This window comes from Schistocerca nitens, chromosome 9 (genome assembly GCF_023898315.1).
Source record: "Schistocerca nitens isolate TAMUIC-IGC-003100 chromosome 9, iqSchNite1.1, whole genome shotgun sequence".
Taxonomy (NCBI): domain Eukaryota; kingdom Metazoa; phylum Arthropoda; class Insecta; order Orthoptera; family Acrididae; genus Schistocerca; species Schistocerca nitens.
In genome coordinates, this window is record NC_064622.1 from 373742282 (window position 1) to 373762879 (window position 20598).

Consider the following 20598-nt stretch of genomic DNA (forward strand, 5'->3'; position numbering starts at 1 on the left):
ACCAGCCCGGTATTCACCTAACAGGATGTGGAAAACCACCTAAAATCCATATCCAGGCTGGCCGGCACCTCGTCGTTAATCTGCCGGGCGGATTCGATCCGGGGCCGGCGCGCCCACCCGAGTCCATGAAGCAGCGCATTAGCACTCTCGGCTACCCTGGCGGATCTATTGACAGTAGCTACGTCTTTGCTGTTAATTAGAATAGTGTTATCAATATTTCGAAATGGAGCTGCCTCGCGATATCGATTTTAATTAGTATCAGCGCTTGTACCACTCAGCATTAAAACTCACTTATAACATACAAGATGCCACGCTTATAGTCGTCCATAAATTGTGGTTAGTAATATCTTGAGAAAGAAATTTTTGAGAATGTACGTCTGGAGCACAACATTGTATGGTGATGTATCGTGGATAGTGGGAAAACCGGAACAGAAGAGAATCGGAGAGTTAGAGATGTGGTACAACAGAAGGAGATTAACAATTAGTTGGACTGATAAAATAAGGAATGAGGAGGTTCTCTGTAGAACCAATGAATAAAGAAACATATCGAAAACACTGACAACAAGAAGGACATATGTTAAGACATCAGGTAATAACGTCCTTGGTTCTAGTGGCAAGTGTTGAAGGTAAGAATTGTAGAGTAAAACAGAGATTGCAGTACATCCAGCAATTAATTCAGGACGTAGAGTGCAAGTGCTGTTCCGAGATGAAGAGGTTGGATTGATGACTCAAAAAAAAATGCCTTTCGGTTAAAAGCTGTTATTTTATCCATGATAGTTTCAGAATATGGAGGGTGTTTTCGTAAATAAAAAGTAACCCGCCACACTTTCTGAATAAATGATTCATCTCACCGTACCAGTTTAAGGTTGTCCAACGGCAGCGAGGATTGCTCGAACAAATTTCACATTTTTGTGCCATAGTATACAGAATACTCATGATTTTGTGGTATAAATCAGCTGTTAGGTTAGTGTGAGATAGAGGGAGTGGTGAAAGACTTGGAAACAGGAAGAAAGACAACACAGGAGACAGACAAAAGTGATCGGAAGAAATGGGAGGAAAAATAAATTTTTGTGGGTTTTTATACCCGGCCATTTGGATCAGAACACAATTTCTATAGTCCGAGAATCATGGAGGATGTCAGCTATAGCCTTGTACAAGAAATCATCCCGAAATTTGCTACTACTGATATACGGATTACAGCACATCAGCTGCATTATGAGATTAAATCCATCCCTTTATCACTGGCAAGTATCATTCACTGAGAGATCAAGTTTTTAATTATGAAGACACCGATATGAAACGAATACGTCACCTCTTGTATCTGACTCCTCTGATAAATCATTACCAGCAACTGCGAGGCGATCCAGCCACGTGTTGTGCGATTGGAGGGGTAAGTGTTACATGTTACACTTCGTCCGCTATTAACTACTGTATTATGGTCCATGTGTAGTAATATAACATTAAGACATTGTTTTTATATATTTTACCTGTTGTATATTTTTATGTATTTCACTTCTTGTGTACAACTTCCTACACAACACCAAGGAGAGGTGGGTTACAGAGTGGTGCAGCACCTGCCATCCTAGAATACCAGACAGGAGCAGAAATTATTAGCAAACAAGTAACAGAGTTAACAGGAGATACCAGCTGCATAGCATCACGTCGCGAAGAGGCGAAGAGGATGAACGTACAGCGTCGCTGCCGCTGGCCGTCCTATATTGCGGCGGCAGAGGGCGCTAGTAGTATAGAGCTACTCAGCTGGGGCGCACCATTGGGTCCGCTTCTTCCCACACGAACGCTACAGGCGTCAGGCGGAAACTTGCAATTCTATTGCTACGACGCCCAAGGGATGGTGTCGATACGTGACATGACATTACACCATCTGTATCTGGACACACCAAAAACACACGTTTTTCATATTAGGCGCATTGTGCTGCCACCTACTGCCAGGTACTCCATATCAGCGACCTCAGTAGTTGTTAGACATCGTGAGAGAGCATAATGGGGCGCTCCGCGGAACTCACGGACTTCGAACGTGGTCAGGTGATTGAGTGTCACTTGTGTCATACGTCTGTTGGCGAGATTTCTACACTCCTAAGCATCCCTAGGTCCACTGTTTCCGATGTGATAGTGAAGTGGAAACGTGAAGGGACACGTACAGCACAAAAGCGTACAGGCCGACCTTGTCTGTTGACTGACACAGATCGCGAACTGTTGAAGAGGGTCTTTACGTAATAGACATCTATCCAGACCATCACACAGGAGTTCCAAACTACATCTGGGTCCACTGCAACTAGTATGACAGTTAGGCGGGAGGTGATAAAACTAGTATTTCATGGTCAAGCGGCTGCTCATAAGCCACACATCACGCCAGTAAATGCCAAACGACGCCTCGATTGGTGTAAGGAGCGTAAACATTCGACGATTGAACAGTGGAAAAACGTTGTGTGGAGTGAAGAATCACGGTACACAATGTGGCGATACGATATCAGCGTGTGAATATTGCGAATGTCCGGTGAACGTCGTCTGCCAGCGTGTATAGTACCAACATTACAATTCGGAGGCGGTGGTGTTATAGAGTGGACGTGCTTTTCATGGAAGTGGCTTGCACCTCTTGTTGTTTTGTGTGGCACTATCACAGCCGAGGCCTACATTGATGTTTTAAGCACCTTCTTGCTTCCCACCGTTGAAGAGCAATTCAGGGATGGCGATTGCAGCCTTCAACACGATCCAGCATCTGTTCATAATGCGCGACCTGTGGCGGAGTGGTTACACGACAATAACAGCCCTGTAATGGACTGGCCTGCACAGAGTCCTGACCGGAATCTTATAGAACACCTTTGGGATGTTTTGGAACGCCGACTACGAACTAGCCTCACCGACCGACATCGATACCTCTCCTCAGTGCAGCACTCCGTGAAGAATGGGCTACCATTCCCAAAGAAACCTTGCAGCACCTGATTGAACGTATGCCTGCGAGAATGGAAGCTGTCATCAAGGCTAAGGGTGGGCCAACACTATGTTGAATTCCAGCATTACCGATGGAGGGCGCCACGGACTTGTAACTCATTTTCTGTCTGGTGTCCGGATACTTTTGATCACATAGTGTACTTGAAGAACGGTTTTAGTGTACTGGCGTACGCCTTCGCCAGCACACCGGTCGCCATTAGGAATCATTGTATAGCAGGCGCAGAACTATGGGCGACTATGACAAGAGAATATCAAATACGCCCCCAGGCTACTCGCCGATAACGCCCCCTGGGCAGCGTGCATATAGGCCGCCGCTTCCTATCGATCTATTTCAATGTTTCAACCTCAGTGCCTCAGTACGGCGCATCGAGACTTAGTTCGCATTCCACGTCAATACGTTGCACTGTGCTCTTGTCTTCCGTAGTCATAGCAGTCGCCTCGCACCTTAGCTGTGAGCGAACTTCAGTCGTTTTATACAGTTGTGATATGCGCAAGGAAAAGATTCAAGAATTAGTACATGTTATTTGATTACTGTTAACCAACAAGCTTCAAACTGGACATCATTGAAGTTAAGTTCTCAATTGATTCCTGTAATAAAGTGTATTTTAACCATGTCTGCATTTTCTGTAGTAGTGAGAGGGAATCGGCCACCCACCTACTGTACCACCCTCTCCTAATCCAGCCTGCAACTACAAAACATTACAAGAGCGCACAGCCACAACATTTTGTTTATATTTACAAAACAAAGGTCTGCTTGATTAATACATGACATTCTGAACGATGAGGTAAACTAAAGATTAGATGGCGGACACATGTGTTCATGTCTGTTAGCTTTACACCCGATTTCACGTCATTTGGTGATTTATAGCAAAGAACAGAGTACCACTCTATTGGAATACCCTTACAGCTATGATGTATACTGCTTCGAAGATTATTGTATTCAGCCTGCATTGTGATTAATTTATCTTTTAATTATTAAAACTTAGTGGTAACGTCCAGTGAAGAATTCTTTTGTAGGTTAATGCTTTTTATAGTTAACGAGCTACGCTATGGTAGAAACTGATAGAGAGACTATGTACAATGCTAGAAGTAGCTTAGTTGGTTAATCAGAAATAGAAATTACCATTCGGTCTTAAAAATTAAATGCATACGTTTCATCATGGTCTAGGCTGAGATTGGCTGGCGTGACATTATATGTAAATATAACAGACGTAAACGGAGCCGGCCGGAGTGGCCGAGAGGTTCTAGGCGCTACAGTCTGGAACAGCGCAACCGCTACGGTCGCAGTTTCGAATCCTGCTTCGGGCATGGATGTGTGTGATGTCCTTAGGTTAGTTAGGTTTAAGCAGTTCTAAGTTCTAGGGGACTGATGACCTCAGATGTTAAGTCCCATAGTGCTCAGAGCCATTTGAACTATTTTTTCGTAAACGGAAGTTTCTGTAAATCTACCTTTAAAGACGGTGGTTGTGGGGCTTCAGTTATTCAGTATAAATGTCAAATCAGTAACACCTACAGTCGTCCATACTTTCAATTTTTTTAAATTTTTGTGTCCAGTTTCGGTGTTTCAATACGCCATCGTCAGGGACCCTGACCGACCCGTTGGAAGAATCAAAACACACGTGCCAGCATACAGTCACTGGTATCCGAAGACTTCTTTTTAACAACGCGATGGCGTGAACGGATCGCTTCGTTAAAAAGAAATTTACAAATACCGGTGACTGTACGTGGTGGCAGCTATTTCACTTGTACGTGAATTTGGATTCTTCCAACACGTTGGTCAAGAGGCTTCAACACGGCGAATTGAAAAGCTGAAAATGGTCACAAAAAGAAAAGAAAATTTAATATAGACAGCTGAAGGCGTTTTTGATTTGATATTCGTAAACAGAAGTGTCCGCCGTCTTTTCTTTACTGTAACTTATGGTTTAGCATGATGTATATGTATGAAACAAAACTCTATAGCGAAATGTGTGAAGCAAGGCCATTCAAGTAAATGAAACACACAGAGGGACACTTGCATTTCTTGCAGCGCACAAAATGTTGAAAAAACATACACGAACGAAACAGTCTCTCGTCTTCGATAACCGCCGGTATTTCGGTTGCGCGGTGTGTGGTTGTGAGTGAGTGATAACTAGTGATGGTTCAAATGGCTCTGAGCACTATGGGACTTAACATCTGAGGTCATCAGTCCCCCAGAACTTAGAACTACTTAAACCTAACTAACCTAAGGACATCACACACATCCACGCCCGAGGCAGGATGCGAACCTGTGATCGTAGCGGTCGCGCGGTTCCAGACTGAAGCGCCTAGAACCGCTCGGCCACTCCGGCCGGCGATAATTAGTGGATGAGAATGAGTGAGTGAGCGCGAGTGTGTGTATGAGAGTGTGTGTGTGAGTGTGTGTGTGTGTGTTGCAAGTAGGCTGTTTAGGTTTTTATATTGGTAACGCCACGTAGCGCTTTGTATGAAAATCACTAGCTGTGCTGTATGCAGTCTGTGGCTGGTTTGCATTGTTGGAAGTTGCTATTGTAGTGTTGGGCAGTTGGCTGTTAACAGCGCGTAGCGTTGCGCAGTTGGAGGTGAGCCGCCAGCAGTGGTGGATGTGGGGAGACAAATGGCGGAGTTTTGCGAGCGGATGATCTGGACGTGTGTCCATCAGAGACAGTACATTTGTAAGACTGGATGTCATGAACTGATATATATATATATATATATATATATATATATATATATATATATATATATATATATATATATATATATAATGACTTTTGAACACTATTAAGGTAAGTACATTGTTTGCTCTCTATCAAAATCTTTCATTTGCTAACTATGCCCATCAGTAGTTAGTGCTTTCAGTAGTTTGAATCTTTTATTTAGCTGGCAGTAGTGGCGCTCGCTGTATTGCAGTAGTTAGAGTAACGAAGATTTTTATGAGGTAAGTGATTTGTGAAAGGTATAGGTTAATGTTAGTCAGGGCCATTCTTTTGTAGGGATTATTGAAAGTCAGATTTCGTTGCGCTAAATATATGTGTGTCAGTTTAATGTTGATCAGAATAGGTAAAGAGCGAAATGTCTGTGTACGTTCAGTTCTGCTCAGCTGTTTGAAAATCAAATAACGTAAGGGGTTTACGAGCACAATCATTCATAAATTTTTCGAAGGGGACGTTTCAGTATGTGTGTGTGTGTGTGTGTGTGTGTGTGTGTGTGATAGAGAGAGAGAGAGAGAGAGAGAGAGAGATAGATAGACCGTGTGTGCTTTGTCTTTGTGTATGTGCCGTGTTATGGTTCTTGGTCGGCGTAGTCCCATCTGGCGATGGTTTGTATTTCCTTGCACAGTGCTGTCTCATTGCATTTTTACCTTGAAAATAACGGAGTGCTCACCCCTCGAAATATCAGTGGTTGTCGAAGACTTTACCCGGCTATAATAGCGTAAGTGATTTGAAAATACAGACATTCCGCATAATGTTAAATCAATCCCGCGTCCGGCCATCCTGATTTAGGTTTTCCGTGATTTCCCTAAATCGCTCCAGGCAAATGCCGGGATGGTTCCTTTCAAAGGGCACGGCCGACTTCCTTCACCGTCCTTCCCTAATCCGATGAGACCGATGACCTCGCTGTCTGGTCTCCTTCCCCAAAACCAACCAACCATAATGTTAAAGTTGTCGTAAACCATGAAATCACGAATATTCTGCCATGCTACATGAAAAAATTAGGAAATTTCTGTATGAAACCCCTGTGACGGTACGTCACATAAATAGTGACATTTTTAGCGGTTGTAAATCGTAGTTTACGTATTTTATGAATATAATTAGTGTAAAAGATATAGTTAATGTTCTTGAAACAACTGATGTGCAGCGATAGCATCTTTATTTAATATCTATGAAAATAAAATAGGATCGAAAGAGACGCGATTGTCCGGCCGAGGAGGAAGGACGTATTTTGTGGTACACACACTGTTTTGTTTCGCTATACGGAAGGCAGCCATTGAGCGGCTACACATATTTTGTGTAAGTTATTCGTATTTATTGCTAAAATAAACTTGTTATTATTATTATTACAAAATGAATTTCTTTGTAATAGTTGTCACATAAAATGCTCGCAGTGGCTAATTATTTTTAATAAGCATTTTTTTCAGTAATTTGCGCTGTGAGAAGCTCATCTTCCGATTCAGCCTCTGGTCGGTCATTACGCGCCGAAGTACTAATTTATTTTTCAGTGTTAACAGTAACTGTAAATGCGAGAGATTTCGTTATAAGAACATTTTTAAATTGCAACAGATAATTAATTTACGTTAAAGTTCATGTTTTTAAACTATACAGATTCCATGAGTTCAGTAAGTTTTATCTTGGCCACTCCACGGCAATGATCAAAATTCTCTCAAGACTTGCTTTGCAATCAATAAATAGAAATTAACAATATTGCATTCAATTCAGTTAACGGCAACTATATTTTAGTCATCACGTTCAATATCTTAAGTTGGTACATGAATAACTGAGGCCCTTCAAGAACCTGTTTCATATTTACTTATGCACGTAAATGAAAGTGATAAGAAAAGACAGTATCCCTGAGAGAAAGAATCATGCTGATATATATATATATATATATATATATATATATATATATATATATATATATATATATATATATATATATATATATGTGTGTGTGTGTGTGTGTGTGTGTGTGTGTGTGTGTGTGTGTGTGACGTAACGAATGACAACGACGTCACACCCCCTTGCTGCCTACCGATAGGCCTAGACCAGAAATTAGCTGCGGTGAAATGGACAAGTCACTGAAAACGTATGGCAAGTCGCAGGTTTCCATTTTCCGGCCAGTGACACTGGGAATTTTACGGTGTCGACTGACCTGTATGATGGAGGCGACGGTCATGCCGAAGGCAATGGAGATCTGCAGCGGACTGGAGGTCGCGTCGGAGACTCCGGTGACGGTGCCCATGCAGCCCATGAAGAGCAGGAGCGCGGTGCCCAGCAGCTCGGCGCAGAACACCACCAGCATGCGGCGCGGCGATAGCTTGCCGAACAGCGAGCCCGTGTCAGGGTCCCGCCCGAACGCCGCCCTCAACGCTGCGGAAAGAGACGGACACTGTCAGGTCAGCTGGCGAGACCGGCTAAGGGGACCATTAAAATAATTCTGCGGCTGACGTCTCAGTGAGTCGAATGGTAGAGGCCGGTAGGGATGGGAAAAACTGCCCAGTTACAAACCGATGCGGGTATTTTAGTTCTGAATGACCGACAGTTTTCGGCATTTGTTTGTTCTCGGTTATAAGAGGTGTTTTTATTTTTTTTTTATTTTCACTTGTCACCGGGAACAAAACAGAAATGTAATATACCCAAAGCAACATTATTAATTTTTTTTGTTTTCAAATGAACCTTTTACAATGAAACCAGTGTGAGACGTCGCGGTCTCCTGACCTTCACTGCTTACATGTTCCGCCCTCATAATCATATTCCGCACATCAAGACGCTTCATTCGAACCCAAACTCGATAAGATAAAGTCAATGTTGTATAAATTCATGTAAACGATATGCAATGTGAGCGCACCGTGGTCGAAATACTTGAGGCTGGCGTGCACACATACATTCCAGACACGACGGTCACAGAGGCTTTTAGTTCGGGAGAGAGGCCGCGCAACGGGACGCCAGGCCCTTCAGAGGATGACCCAGCCCATGTCGGCCGGTGACCACCCATAGAGGACAGATTAGGCCCGAGTGGAAAGGGGGGAACAACCCCGTGCTCAGCTTAAAAGCAAATTCCGCTACATTGTGTGGGAGCGGCCAGCCTACGCATTGTTTACACACAGCACGTAGTTTCAGAGATTTACACAGGGAGACAGCAAACGCCAAACGCCAAAGCTACAAGCTTCCGGATTGGTCGTCTTAAACGAAACGTCATTCTCCCATTTTAGAAGAGCAATGCTGATTGGCAGACGATATTTCTGACGCCTTGAGCTGAAGGAATAATGGAAGAGACCGAAAGATATACCCCTTCACGTCTGGCGTCGAGAGGCGCCGTTCCGTTGTCGCTCTTGGAGCGAGAACACGTAACGAGAGTGTGCGCGCTCGTACATGTACTCGATAGAGCGAGGAACAAGTCTCTCCTCAGTACTTCACTGGGAGAGCACCTCTGTCGAGAGTGAATCAAAGAGCGACTCTATACTGAGTCCTTGCGATTAAGTGTTGCTCACTCTGTTGGCTGACACACTTATTGTGCGGTGTGAAAGGAGAGAGTTATAGTTAAACGCCTGCGAGCGAATTTTGAGTGGCATTGCGGTGGACTGGTTATCTCACCGGTGTACCACGCCAATAGACTAGGGGCGAATAGGAATCCTTGACTTCATCGAGGCATAGGGAGAGTTTGATTGGCGAAGGTCAATCCAGATAGAACGAGAGTTATCTTATTTGTCAGCACCGAGCGGCGCAGACAGCAGTCATCGCAGCTTACGCTATTGTGCCCTACAGCTATTGTGAGTTCCATATTTCCTCCACAACAGTACACTTCACTGCATTTCACACGCGACAGCCTCGACCGTACCTAGCAACATTCTAAAGGATAATTATTCAAGTTGAGTAGGCGCACCTCTCAGCCATTCTGCCAAGGCAACAAGCATCTTAAACTTTGTATAGAAATTTCATTAGCGAATCCTATCCTTGAAAAGTAACTTCGCATTCCGAAAAGAACCAGGATATAACTTGTTCAATTCATAACTAAAAGTGTCATTGTGATTTCTCAGAATTTTTCAAAATAAATAATAACTTTCGTTAGTTTCATGTTTTTCTTACACTAACTAGCACTACTCCAGTACCCAAGTATCCCACTAGTTACGTAAAAAATTTTGTGAATTTTTGTGTCATTTCCTTACAGCGGACGACTCCAGAGGATATTTGTTGCTGAAAGTTTTTCAGGCATTTCTCTTTAGAACGTTAGGAGCGTCTGTCTGACTTCTGTAGTAGTGTGGGGGTGGAAATTGCATCTTGCAGGAGCCACAGGGTAAAGGGTACATCTCAGATTAATCCGTTGCGCAGAGTAACAGAATAATAGATCAACCCCACACACCTCAGACCAGTAATTTCTATTCGTAAAATCTGAGTTGGTTCCAAATACCACGTTATCATAGAAAATATGACAACGATCCGTCCTGTTTTACTAACAATGCTGTCACAACAGAGCAACAACCATGCGACATAATATTTGGTACAGCGTTGCTGAGACAATAATGACCTCGTTGCTGTGTGTCGTGAAGCAAGATATGCGTGTACGCTGTCGTGGCCAAGCATCCGTTGTTTTGTAGAACGACTCCAAACCTAATCTGAAAACATTTCTACAAAGTGACGTAGCAATGAAGTACAATGCTTCATTTGCTTTAAACGATCAAAGGTTTGTCTGCCATTTCAATGAAATAATAAGACAGAAAGGAACTCAAGGTAACAGCGGTAAATTAAAAACGTAACAACAGTTCATTCATACACCACTGGCCGTTAAAATTGCTACACAACGATGATGACGTGCTACAACACAAAATTTAACCGACAGGAAGAAGATGCTGTGATATGCAAATGATTAGCTTTCCAGAGCATTCACACAAGGTTGGTGCCGGTGACGACACCTACAACGTGCTGACAGAGGAAAGTTTCCAACCGATTTCTCATACACAAACAGCAGTTGACCGGCGTTGCCTGGTGGAACGTTGTTGTGATGCCTTGTGTAAGGAGGAGAAATGCGTACCATCACGTTTCCGACTTTCATAAAGGTCGCATTGTAGCCTATCGCGATTGCGGTTTATCGTATCGCGACATTGCTGCTCGCGTTGGTCGTGATCCAATGATATGGAATCGGTGGGTTCAGGAGGGTAATACGGAACGCAGTGCTGGATACCAACGGCCTCGTATCAGTAGCAGTCGAGATGACAGGCATCTTATCCGCATGGCTGTAACGGATCGCGCAGCCACGTCTCGATCTCTGAGTCGGCAGTTGGGGACGTTTGCCAGACAACAACAATCTGCACGAACAGTTCGACGACGTTTGCAGCAGCATGGACTATCAGCTCAGAGACCATGGCTACGGTTACCGTTGACGCTGCATCACAGACAGGAGTGCCTGCGATGGTGTACTCAACGACGAACCTGGGTGCACGAATGGCAAAACGTCATTTTTTCGGATGAATCCAGCTTCTGTTTACAGCATCATGATGGTCGCATCCGTGTTCGGCGACATCACGGTGAACGCACATTGGAAGCGTGTATTCGTCGTCGCCATACTGGCGTATCACCCGGAGTGATGGTATGGGGTGCCATTGGTTACACGTCTCGGTCACCTCTTGTTCGCATTGACGGCACTTTGAACGGTGGACGTTACATTTCAGATTTGTTACGACCCGTGGCTCTACCCTTCATTCGATCCCTGCGAAACCCTACATTTCAGCAGGATAATGCACGACCGCATGTTGCAGGTCCTGTAAGGGCCTTTCTGGATACAGAAAATGTTCTACTGCTGCCCTGACCAGCACATTCTCCAGATCTCTCAACAATTGGAAACGTCTGGTCAATGGTGGCCGAGCAACTGACTCGTCACAATACACCAGTCACTACTCTTGATGAACTGTGGTATCGTGTTGAAGCTGCATGGGCAGCTTTACCTGCACATACCATCCAAGCTCTGTTTGACTCAATGCCCAGGCGTATCAAGGCCGTTATTACGGCCGGAGGTGGTTGTTCTGGGTACTGATTTCTCAGGATCTATGCACCCAAATTGCGTGAAAATGTAATCACATGTCAGTTCTAGTATATTTGTCCAATGAATACCCGTTTATCATCTGCATTTCTTCTTGGTGTAGCAATTTTAATGGCCAGTAGTGTATGAAGAGCAGTGGTTGTTTGGAATGATTCCAATAAAACGTTTCAAAAAAGAACTTCCAAAAATCTGCCGAAACAACAGACAGAATGTGCCTGATGACTCTTAGCGGGGGACACCCGGTAGTTATGCAGAGGTCGTCTGGCCTTTTTGTCTAGACTTTGTGCAGATGTTTGCAAGTAAATTTTTACAGTGTGTAGCTAGAGTCAAGCCAAACAAATAATGGTCATCACGTCTTTCTTATGACGCCCAGTGCTCCCTGCTCCCGGCTCCCTGCCGCCGTTGGATAAGCAGCTGCAGCAGCAAGTCGTATACTCCTAGCTCACTCACTTGTTACATAGTTTAATTCTTAATTTCTTTGCGTGTTTTTGGTACTTGCATTGCTTAATTCATAAATTTCGGGCGTATTATAGTATTTGAGAGTTGTAGCATCGCGTTTTAGTAACTGAATAGTGTAAAATCGCGTAGTCTCCTTCTGCCGCCGAGCAGTGTGTCAGCAGTGCGTAAGTAGCAGCATTACTGAATTTATTAGGCAATCTTGTATTTTAATAACCGTTTAAATTTTGTGTCGATTTGTTTACGCTCTCTGTAGATTAGTTCAGACGTTCTTTGCACAACAGTTTTTAGCATGGATAGGTACTGCAACTGCTCTGTTCGGATGCAGGCTGAGTTGGCATCCATTCGCTCCCAGCTTCAGGCAGTGTTGGCTTCGGTCACACAGATTGAGGCTGTTGCCAATGGGCATCACTGTGGGGGTCCGGATGGGGGTTTGTCGGGGTCGGCCAGCTCGTCCCACGCATCCCCCGATCGGACTACGACTGTGGTTTCCCGGGATACTGCCCGCATTGAGGCTGATCCCTCACCTGTGGTAGAGTGGGAGGTCGTCTCAAGGTGTGGCAGGGGGCGAAAGACATTCCGAAGGGCTGAACGGAAGGGCTCTCCGGTTTGTCTGACGAACCGGTTTCAGGCTCTGTCTCAGGTTGATACTGATCTTCGGCCTGACATGGCTGCTTGTCCTGTTTCAGAGGTTGCCCCTCAGTCTGCAAGATCCAGGCGGTCGCAGAGGGTGGGCTTACTGGTAGTTGGGAGCTCCAACGTCAGGCGCGTAATGGGGCCCCTTAGGGATATGGCAGCAAGAGAGGGGAAGAAAACCAATGTGCACTCCGTGTGCATACCGGGGGGAGTCATTCCAGATGTGGAAAGGGTCCTTCCGGATGCCATGAAGGGTACAGAGTGCACCCATTTGCAGGTGGTCGCTCATGTCGGCACCAATGATGTGTGTCGCTATGGATTGGAGGAAATCCTCTCTGGCTTTCGGCGGCTATCTGATTTGGTGAAGACTGCCAGTCTCGCTAGCGGGATGAAAGCAGAGCTCACCATCTGCAGCATCGTCGACAGGACTGACTGCGGACCTTTGATACAGAGCCGAGTGGAGGGTCTGAATCAGAGGCTGAGACGGTTCTGCGACCGTGTGGGCTGCAGATTACTCGACTTGCGCCATACGATGGTGGGGTTTCGGGTTCCGCTGGATAGGTCAGGAGTCCACTACACGCAACAAGCGGCTACACGTGTAGCAGGGGTTGTGTGGCGTGGGCTGGGCAGTTTTTTAGATTAGATGACCTTGGGCAAGTACAGAAAGGGCAACAGCCTCAACGGGTGCGGGGCAAAGTCAGGACATGCGGGGACCAAGCAGCAATCGGTATTGTAATTGTCAACTGTCAAAGCTGTGTTGGTAAACTACCGGAACTTCAAGCGCTGATAGAAAGCACCAAAGCTGAAATCGTTATAGGTACAGAAAGCTGGCTGAAGCCAGAGATAAATTCTGCCGAAATTTTTACAAAGGTTCAGACGGTGTTTCGAAAAGATAGATTGCATGCAACCTGTGGTGGAATGTTCGTCGCTGTTAGTAGTAGTTTATCCGGTAGTGAAGTAGGATAGTTCCTGTGAATTATTATGGGTGGAGGCTACACTCAACAACCGAGCTAGGTTAATAATTGGCTCCATTTACCGACCTCCCGACTCAGCAGCATTAGTGGCAGAACAACTGAGAGAAAATTTGGAATACATTTCACATAAATTTTCTCAGCATGTTATAGTCTTAGGTGGAGATTTCAATTTACCAGATATAGATTGGGACACTGAGATGTTTAGGACGGGTGGTAGGGACAGAGCATCGAGTGACATTATACTGAGTGCACTATCCGAAAATTACCTAGAGCAATTAAACAGAGAACCGACTCGTGGAGATAACATCTTGGACCTACTGATAACAAACAGACCCGAACTTTTCGACTCTGTATGTGCAGAACAAGGAATCAGTGATCATAAGACCGTTGCTGCATCCCTGAATATGGAAGTTAATAGGAATATAAAAAAAGGGAGGAAGGTTTATCTGTTTAGCAAGAGTAATAGAAGGCAGATTTCAGACTACCAAACAGATCAAAACGAAAATTTCTGTTCCGACACTGACAATGTTGAGTGTTTATGGAAAAAGTTCAAGACAATCGTAAAATGCGTTTTAGACAGGTACGTGCCGAGTAAAACTGTGAGGGACAGGAAAAACCCACCGTGGTACAACAACAAAGTTAGGAAACTACTGCGAAAGCAAAGAGAGTTTCACTCCAAGTTTAAACGCAGCCAAAACCTCTCAGACAAACAGAAGCTAAACGATGTCGAAGTTAGCGTAAGGAGGGCTATGCGTGAAGCGTTCAGTGAATTCGAAAGTAAAATTCTATGTACCGACTTGACAGAAAATCCTAGGAAGTTCTGGTCTTACGTTCAATCAGTAAGTGGCTCGAAACAGCATATCCACACATTCCGGGGTGATGAAGGCATTGAAACAGAGGATGACACGCGTAAAGCTGAAATACTAAACACCTTTTTCCAAAGCTGTTTCACAGAGGAAGACCGCACTGCAGTTCCTTCTCTAAATCCTCGCACAAACGAAAAAATGGCTGACATCGAAATAAGTGTCCAAGGAATAGAAAAGCAACTGGAATCACTCAACAGAGGAAAGTCCACTGGACCTGCCGGGATACCAATTCGATTCTACACAGAGTACGCGAAAGAACTTGCCCCCCTTCTAACAGCCGTGTACCGCAAGTCTCTAGAGGAACGGAAGGTTCCAAATGATTGGAAAAGAGGACAGGTAGTCCCAGTCTTCAAGAAGGGTCGTCGAGCAGATACGCAAAACTATAGACCTATATCTCTGAAGTCGATCTGTTGTAGAATTTTAGAACATGTTTTTTGCTCGCGTATCATGTCGTTTTTGGAAACCCAGATTCTACTATGTAGGAATCAACATGGATTCCGGAAACAGCGATCGTGTGAGACCCAACTCGCTTTATTTGTTCATGAGACCCAGAAAATATTAGATACAGGCTCCCAGGTAGATGCTATTTTTCTTGACTTCCGGAAGGCGTTCGATACAGTTACGCACTGTCGCCTGATAAACAAAGTAAGAGCCTACGGAATATCAGACCAGCTGTGTGGCTGGATTGAAGAGTTTTTAGCAAACAGAACACAGCATGTTGTTATCAATGGAGAGACGTCTACAGACGTTAAGGTAACCTCTGGCGTGCCACAGGGGAGTCTTATGGGACCATTGCTTTTCACAATATATATAAATGACCTAGTAGATAGTGTCGGAAGTTCCATGCGGCTTTTCGCAGATGATGCTGTAGTATACAGAGAAGTTGCAGCATTAGAAAATTGTAGCGAAATGCAGGAAGATCTGCAGTGGATAGACACTTGGTGCAGGGAGTGGCAACTGACCCTTAACATACACAAATGTAATGTATTGCGAATACATAGAAAGAAGGATCCATTATTGTATGATTATATGATAGCGGAACAAACACTGGTAGCAGTTACTTTTGTAAAATATCTGGGAGTATGCGTGCGGAACGATTTGAAGTGGAATGATCATATAAAATTAATTGTTGGTAAGGCGGGTACCAGGTTGAGATTCATTGGGAGAGTCCTTAGAAAATGTAGTCTATCAACAAAGGAGGTGGCTTACAAAACACTCGTTCGACCTATACTTGAGTATTGCTCATCAGTGTGGGATCCGTACCAGATCGGGTTGACGGAGGAGATAGAGAAGATCCATAGAAGAGCGGCGCGTTTCGTCACAGGGTTATTTGGTAACCGTGATAGCGTTACGGAGATGTTTAGCAAACTCAAGTGGCAGACTCTGCAAGAGAGGCGCTCTGCATCGCGGTGTAGCTTGCTCGCCAGGTTTCGAGTGGGTGCGTTTCTGGATGAGGTATTGAATATACTGCTTCCCCCTACTTATACCTTCCGAGGAGATCACGAATGTAAAATTAGAGAGATTAGAGCGCGCACGGAGGCTTTCAGACAGTCGTTCTTCCCGCGAACCAAACGCGACTGGAACAGGAAAGGGAGGTAATGACAGTGTCACGTAAAGTGCCCTCCGCCACACACCGTTGGGTGGCTTGCGGAGTATATATATATAAAAAAATAACAAAAGAAACGTCGGATTGTTTCCCTTTAGCAAAAAATGATTTTTAAAACGGAATTTTACGTGCCTATTCGATAGAACGGTCCCAGATTAGTCTAGTCCGATATTCGTTTTATCGCCACGTATTAACAGAGACAGTGAAAACGAAGAATAACCAAGACTCCAACTGCGACAACACCGCCTTGGCCCGCGCTGACTGTTATCGCCATGTAACGGCGCTGCTCGCCACTGCTGCGGTACTGGTTATTCTTTGTGTTTTACCGTCCGCGTTAAAACATGCCGATAAAATCAATATCGGACTAGACTAATGTGGGCCAGCACAATCGAAATGGGCACGTAAAATTCCGCTTTAAAATAATTTTTTTCGAAACGGGAAACAAACCGACGCTTTCCGTCAGCACTGGGCGTCGCATGAACGACTGGATGGGCAGTATTTGATTCGTCGGATTCCAGCTACACATTGCAAAAACGAAATTGCAGTTATCTACCTAAACACCAGAGAAAACGCGGCTGACGAATCTTAGGGCAGACACTCTCTTATAAGGCGCGATCAAAATGTTTCGGTTTAAGGGTGTCGCTGCATCATATACGCAACGTGGTGCGACGTCGGCAAGTATATAAGCATTGACATTGAGGCAAGGAATTAGTGTGGCATTCTTGTCTCTGCGGCGGGCGTGAGGAAAATGCGGAAACGTGAACTATGGTGACATTATTACCAATGTGCTGTTATTCCTTTTTTGGCTGCTGCAGGACAAACAGCGGTAGACAACCATCGGAGAATGAAGGATGTGTATGGAGCAGCTTGTCTGTCCGAAACCACCACCGTGGAGGTGTGCTCGAGAAGGGCTGCTGTTGCTTCATGATAACGCGCGTCCCCATGTCGCAAATGTCGTAACACAGAAGTTACGGGAACTCTAATGGGAGTGACTAGAGCTCCCGCCCTAGTGTCCTGATCGCTCCCCATGCGAATGTCAGTCCTTCGGTCTCTTAAAAAAGACGTTGAAGGGTCGACGATTTCTACCGTGCGAGGATGTGCAGCAGGCACTTACGGACTTCTTCACCCAGCAGGACAGGGCGCTTCTTCGGCCTGGTTGACATAGCGATTCCGGAAAGTACGATCTGTGCACGGGAACTTTTTAATTGCCCCTTATATATCTGTGAGTGTGTGTTTAATGTTTTTCCTGTTGCCACGTTGCACGTCATGTCGTTTATCGGCAGTATGATCAATGGAACAAGTAACTGACTGATGTGTAAGCGTAGGTGCGTGTGAAAAGTCCATGCATAGTGAAGTGTTTGTGGTATTGATGATGAGGTAAGCAAGATTATGAGCTGTCATGGTGGCGCATACACTGCCCTTTTGAATACGTATCGACAGGCACCATACCTCATCATAGTCAATTCCAAGGTCGTTCTCTGTCTCTCGTAACACAGTCGTCGACAGAACGGTGGACGCTAACCTCCCCACCTATATAGTAATCTACTTTCGAGCAGCATCAAAGGGAAGCCGAGCTAACGTCATCCTCCTGTGGACGGATCATCAACAGTGTCACATGCCTTCCCTCAGTGAGTGCGAGGCATGAAATTTCACCCAGCACTTCGGCTTGAAATCTGCTAATCAGAAGCTGTACCTGAGCATTTCTGAACACACTGACGGGACACGTCACGAGCATTCGAAGCGGCTGTCCACGAGTTGTACTGTGTTAGCAGCGTGCGCTTCGGAGGACGTTTTACGGATGTTACAATTTTCCCCTTGAATTAGATATTTTATAACAAAGGCGAGTAAACATATACCATATGACTCACGTCTGAATATTGAAGAAAAACGAACAAATGTCTATAACACTTAGAAAGCTTTCGACAGTGTTGACAGGAATACACTATTTGAAATTGTGAAGGTAGCAGCGACATGAGCACAGGGAAAAGAAGGTTATCTACAATTTTTACAAAATCCAGATCGCAGATATAAGAGTCGAGGGTCATGAAACAAAAGCAGTAGTTGAAAAGGGAGTGAGACAGGGTTGTAGTGCATCCCACATGTTATTCAATCTTAATAATGAGCAAGTTATGAAGTAAACTAAGGAGAAATTTTGAAAAGATATTAAAATTGTAGGAGACATAATTGAAACTCTGAGGTTTGTCGATGACACTGTAATGTTATCAAAGACAGTAAAGGGCCTCGAAGATCACTTGAACCGGTAATCAATTTCTTGAAGACATATTATGAGATGAATAGCAGGAAAAGTAAAACAAAGAAAATGAAATGTTGTAGTATGATATCACACCATTCTGAAGGAACTGGATTAGGAAATGAGATGCTAAAAACAGGTCAATTTTCTATTTATCCAAAACAGTTACAGATGATTTTCATAATATAGAATGTATGAAATGAAGACTGACAACAGTAAAAAAATGCATTTTTGTAATAGAGAAATATATTAACATGAAATTCAAATTTAGATATGAAATTTTTAGTATGAAGTGCAGCCTTGTACACAAATGAAACGTGGATTATAAGCAGTTTATTCAAGAAGATAATAGAAGGTTTTGAAGTGTGATGGTACAGAAGAATGCTGAAGATTGGATGGGCAGATTGCTTAACTAGTGAGTAGATACTGAAGAGAAATTGGGAAAAATTAATGGTACAGCTTGACTAAAATAAGGGATCAGTTGACAAGACACATCCTGAGACATCAAGGAATCGTAAAATAGGCAATGGGGGGATTTTTCGGATATAAATATTGAAGAGGGAAGCTAATGATGATGATGTTTGTTTCGTGGGCGCTGAACTACGCGGTCATCAGCGCCTGTACAAAGTCCCAATTTTTGCACAGTCGAATTTTTAACTCAGTCCAATCTAGCAACTGTCACGAATGATGATGATGATGAAATGATGAGGACAACACAAACACCCAGTCCCCGGGCGGAGAAAAGCCCCGACCCGGACGGGAATCGAACCCGGGACCCCGTGCTCCAGAGGCAGGAACACTAGCCACTATACCACGAGCTGCGGACGAGATTCAGATATCTGAGTAAAAAGATAAAGATCAGGTGCACAGATACTGCAGCCCAAGATGACTACGCAAATTGCAAGTTAATCAATGCGACAAGACACAACGCAATGAAAGACATTAGCTGCCAGTGGGCATTACTTCATATCAATGGGGCAAGTTAAAAATTTGCGCCAGACCAAGATTCGACCACGGATGCCTTACGTACTAGCGACGGTGACAGCCAGTGATTCCTTCAGTGCAGATGCACACCAAACTCGAACTCATACGGGATTCGACGCAATGCGTTCCTTTACAAATTCCTCTCATGTCGCCACACCACCACACAGAGTTATACATTACATATTAATTAACAAAGGGTTTGACGATGACGTAATTCACACACAACCAAAGTACAATTCTACTCTTACACATCATGCAATCTACTATGTACACATATAGGAACCAAAGTTCACTACGGGCGGTAGCATGCCTCATCTCAGAGAAACCAAGAAGGAAACTAGATGAAACGAAGCACCAAGAAGGGAGACAGCTCTGGGAAGAGACGGTGCCAATCTACCGTACATGTTCACTATCTACTTGACCTACCGTCGTCCTCACCTTCTTCCAAGGTAAGAGTGGTGTGGCGACATTTGGGGCCGAAAACGCCTGCCTGGAAGGTGCCGTATCTACTCAGCCGCGTCGGCAGCAGTGCTGAGGTTGCTGCACAGGGAAGAGTCCCAGTCAGCGAGGGCGAACAGCTGCTGCTCCAGCCAGCCGCACCAAATACACTCAGAAGACAGTACATGCAGGAGCAAACACCAAAGGAAAGAGCGTCACGGTCGTCGATAGCAACCAAGAATCTTAATATCTCAATTTCAATCATGATCCTGAACAAAACGAATCAGAAAATAATCGCTGTTATCTGTGAGTAAAAACTGTGCAAAGATTCCGCAATTGGCACTGAATCTCAGGATCCCAGAAGCGGACGAGTCAAGGAGTCTCCACGTCTTTGTACCTTGTAGCTCGTCAAAAAGAAGGGGGTGTGCCCGAAAAGTTGTGGCCCAATTGTCTTGATCCACGTAGCTCTTAGGGCTCACACTGGGTGGTAATGAAAAGGTAAAAAGGTAGAAACTATGGCTTAGAAAGGCCACGTGGATTATCTACGAGGCTGCGAGAGAAACTACCCCCAGGCAGTAGCAAGCATGGACAAGGAACTCCTGTCAGGTGACTCTAAAGTAGATCCAAAAGAGGAAGATGACTGATACACTTAATTGGTCTCAGCCAAAG

General features: G+C 44.5%; 1 protein-coding gene across 1 annotated transcript in view; it reads right to left on the reverse strand.

Annotated features, from left to right (window-relative positions):
• Positions 1–20598, reverse strand: part of LOC126203900 (aquaporin AQPAn.G-like) — a 211033-nt gene that overhangs the window by 44437 nt on the left and 145998 nt on the right. Inside the window, exon 3 of the mRNA XM_049938288.1 lies at positions 7837–8054. Within this exon, the coding sequence (XP_049794245.1) occupies positions 7837–8054 (218 nt within the window). The remainder of the gene's footprint in view (positions 1–7836; positions 8055–20598) is intronic.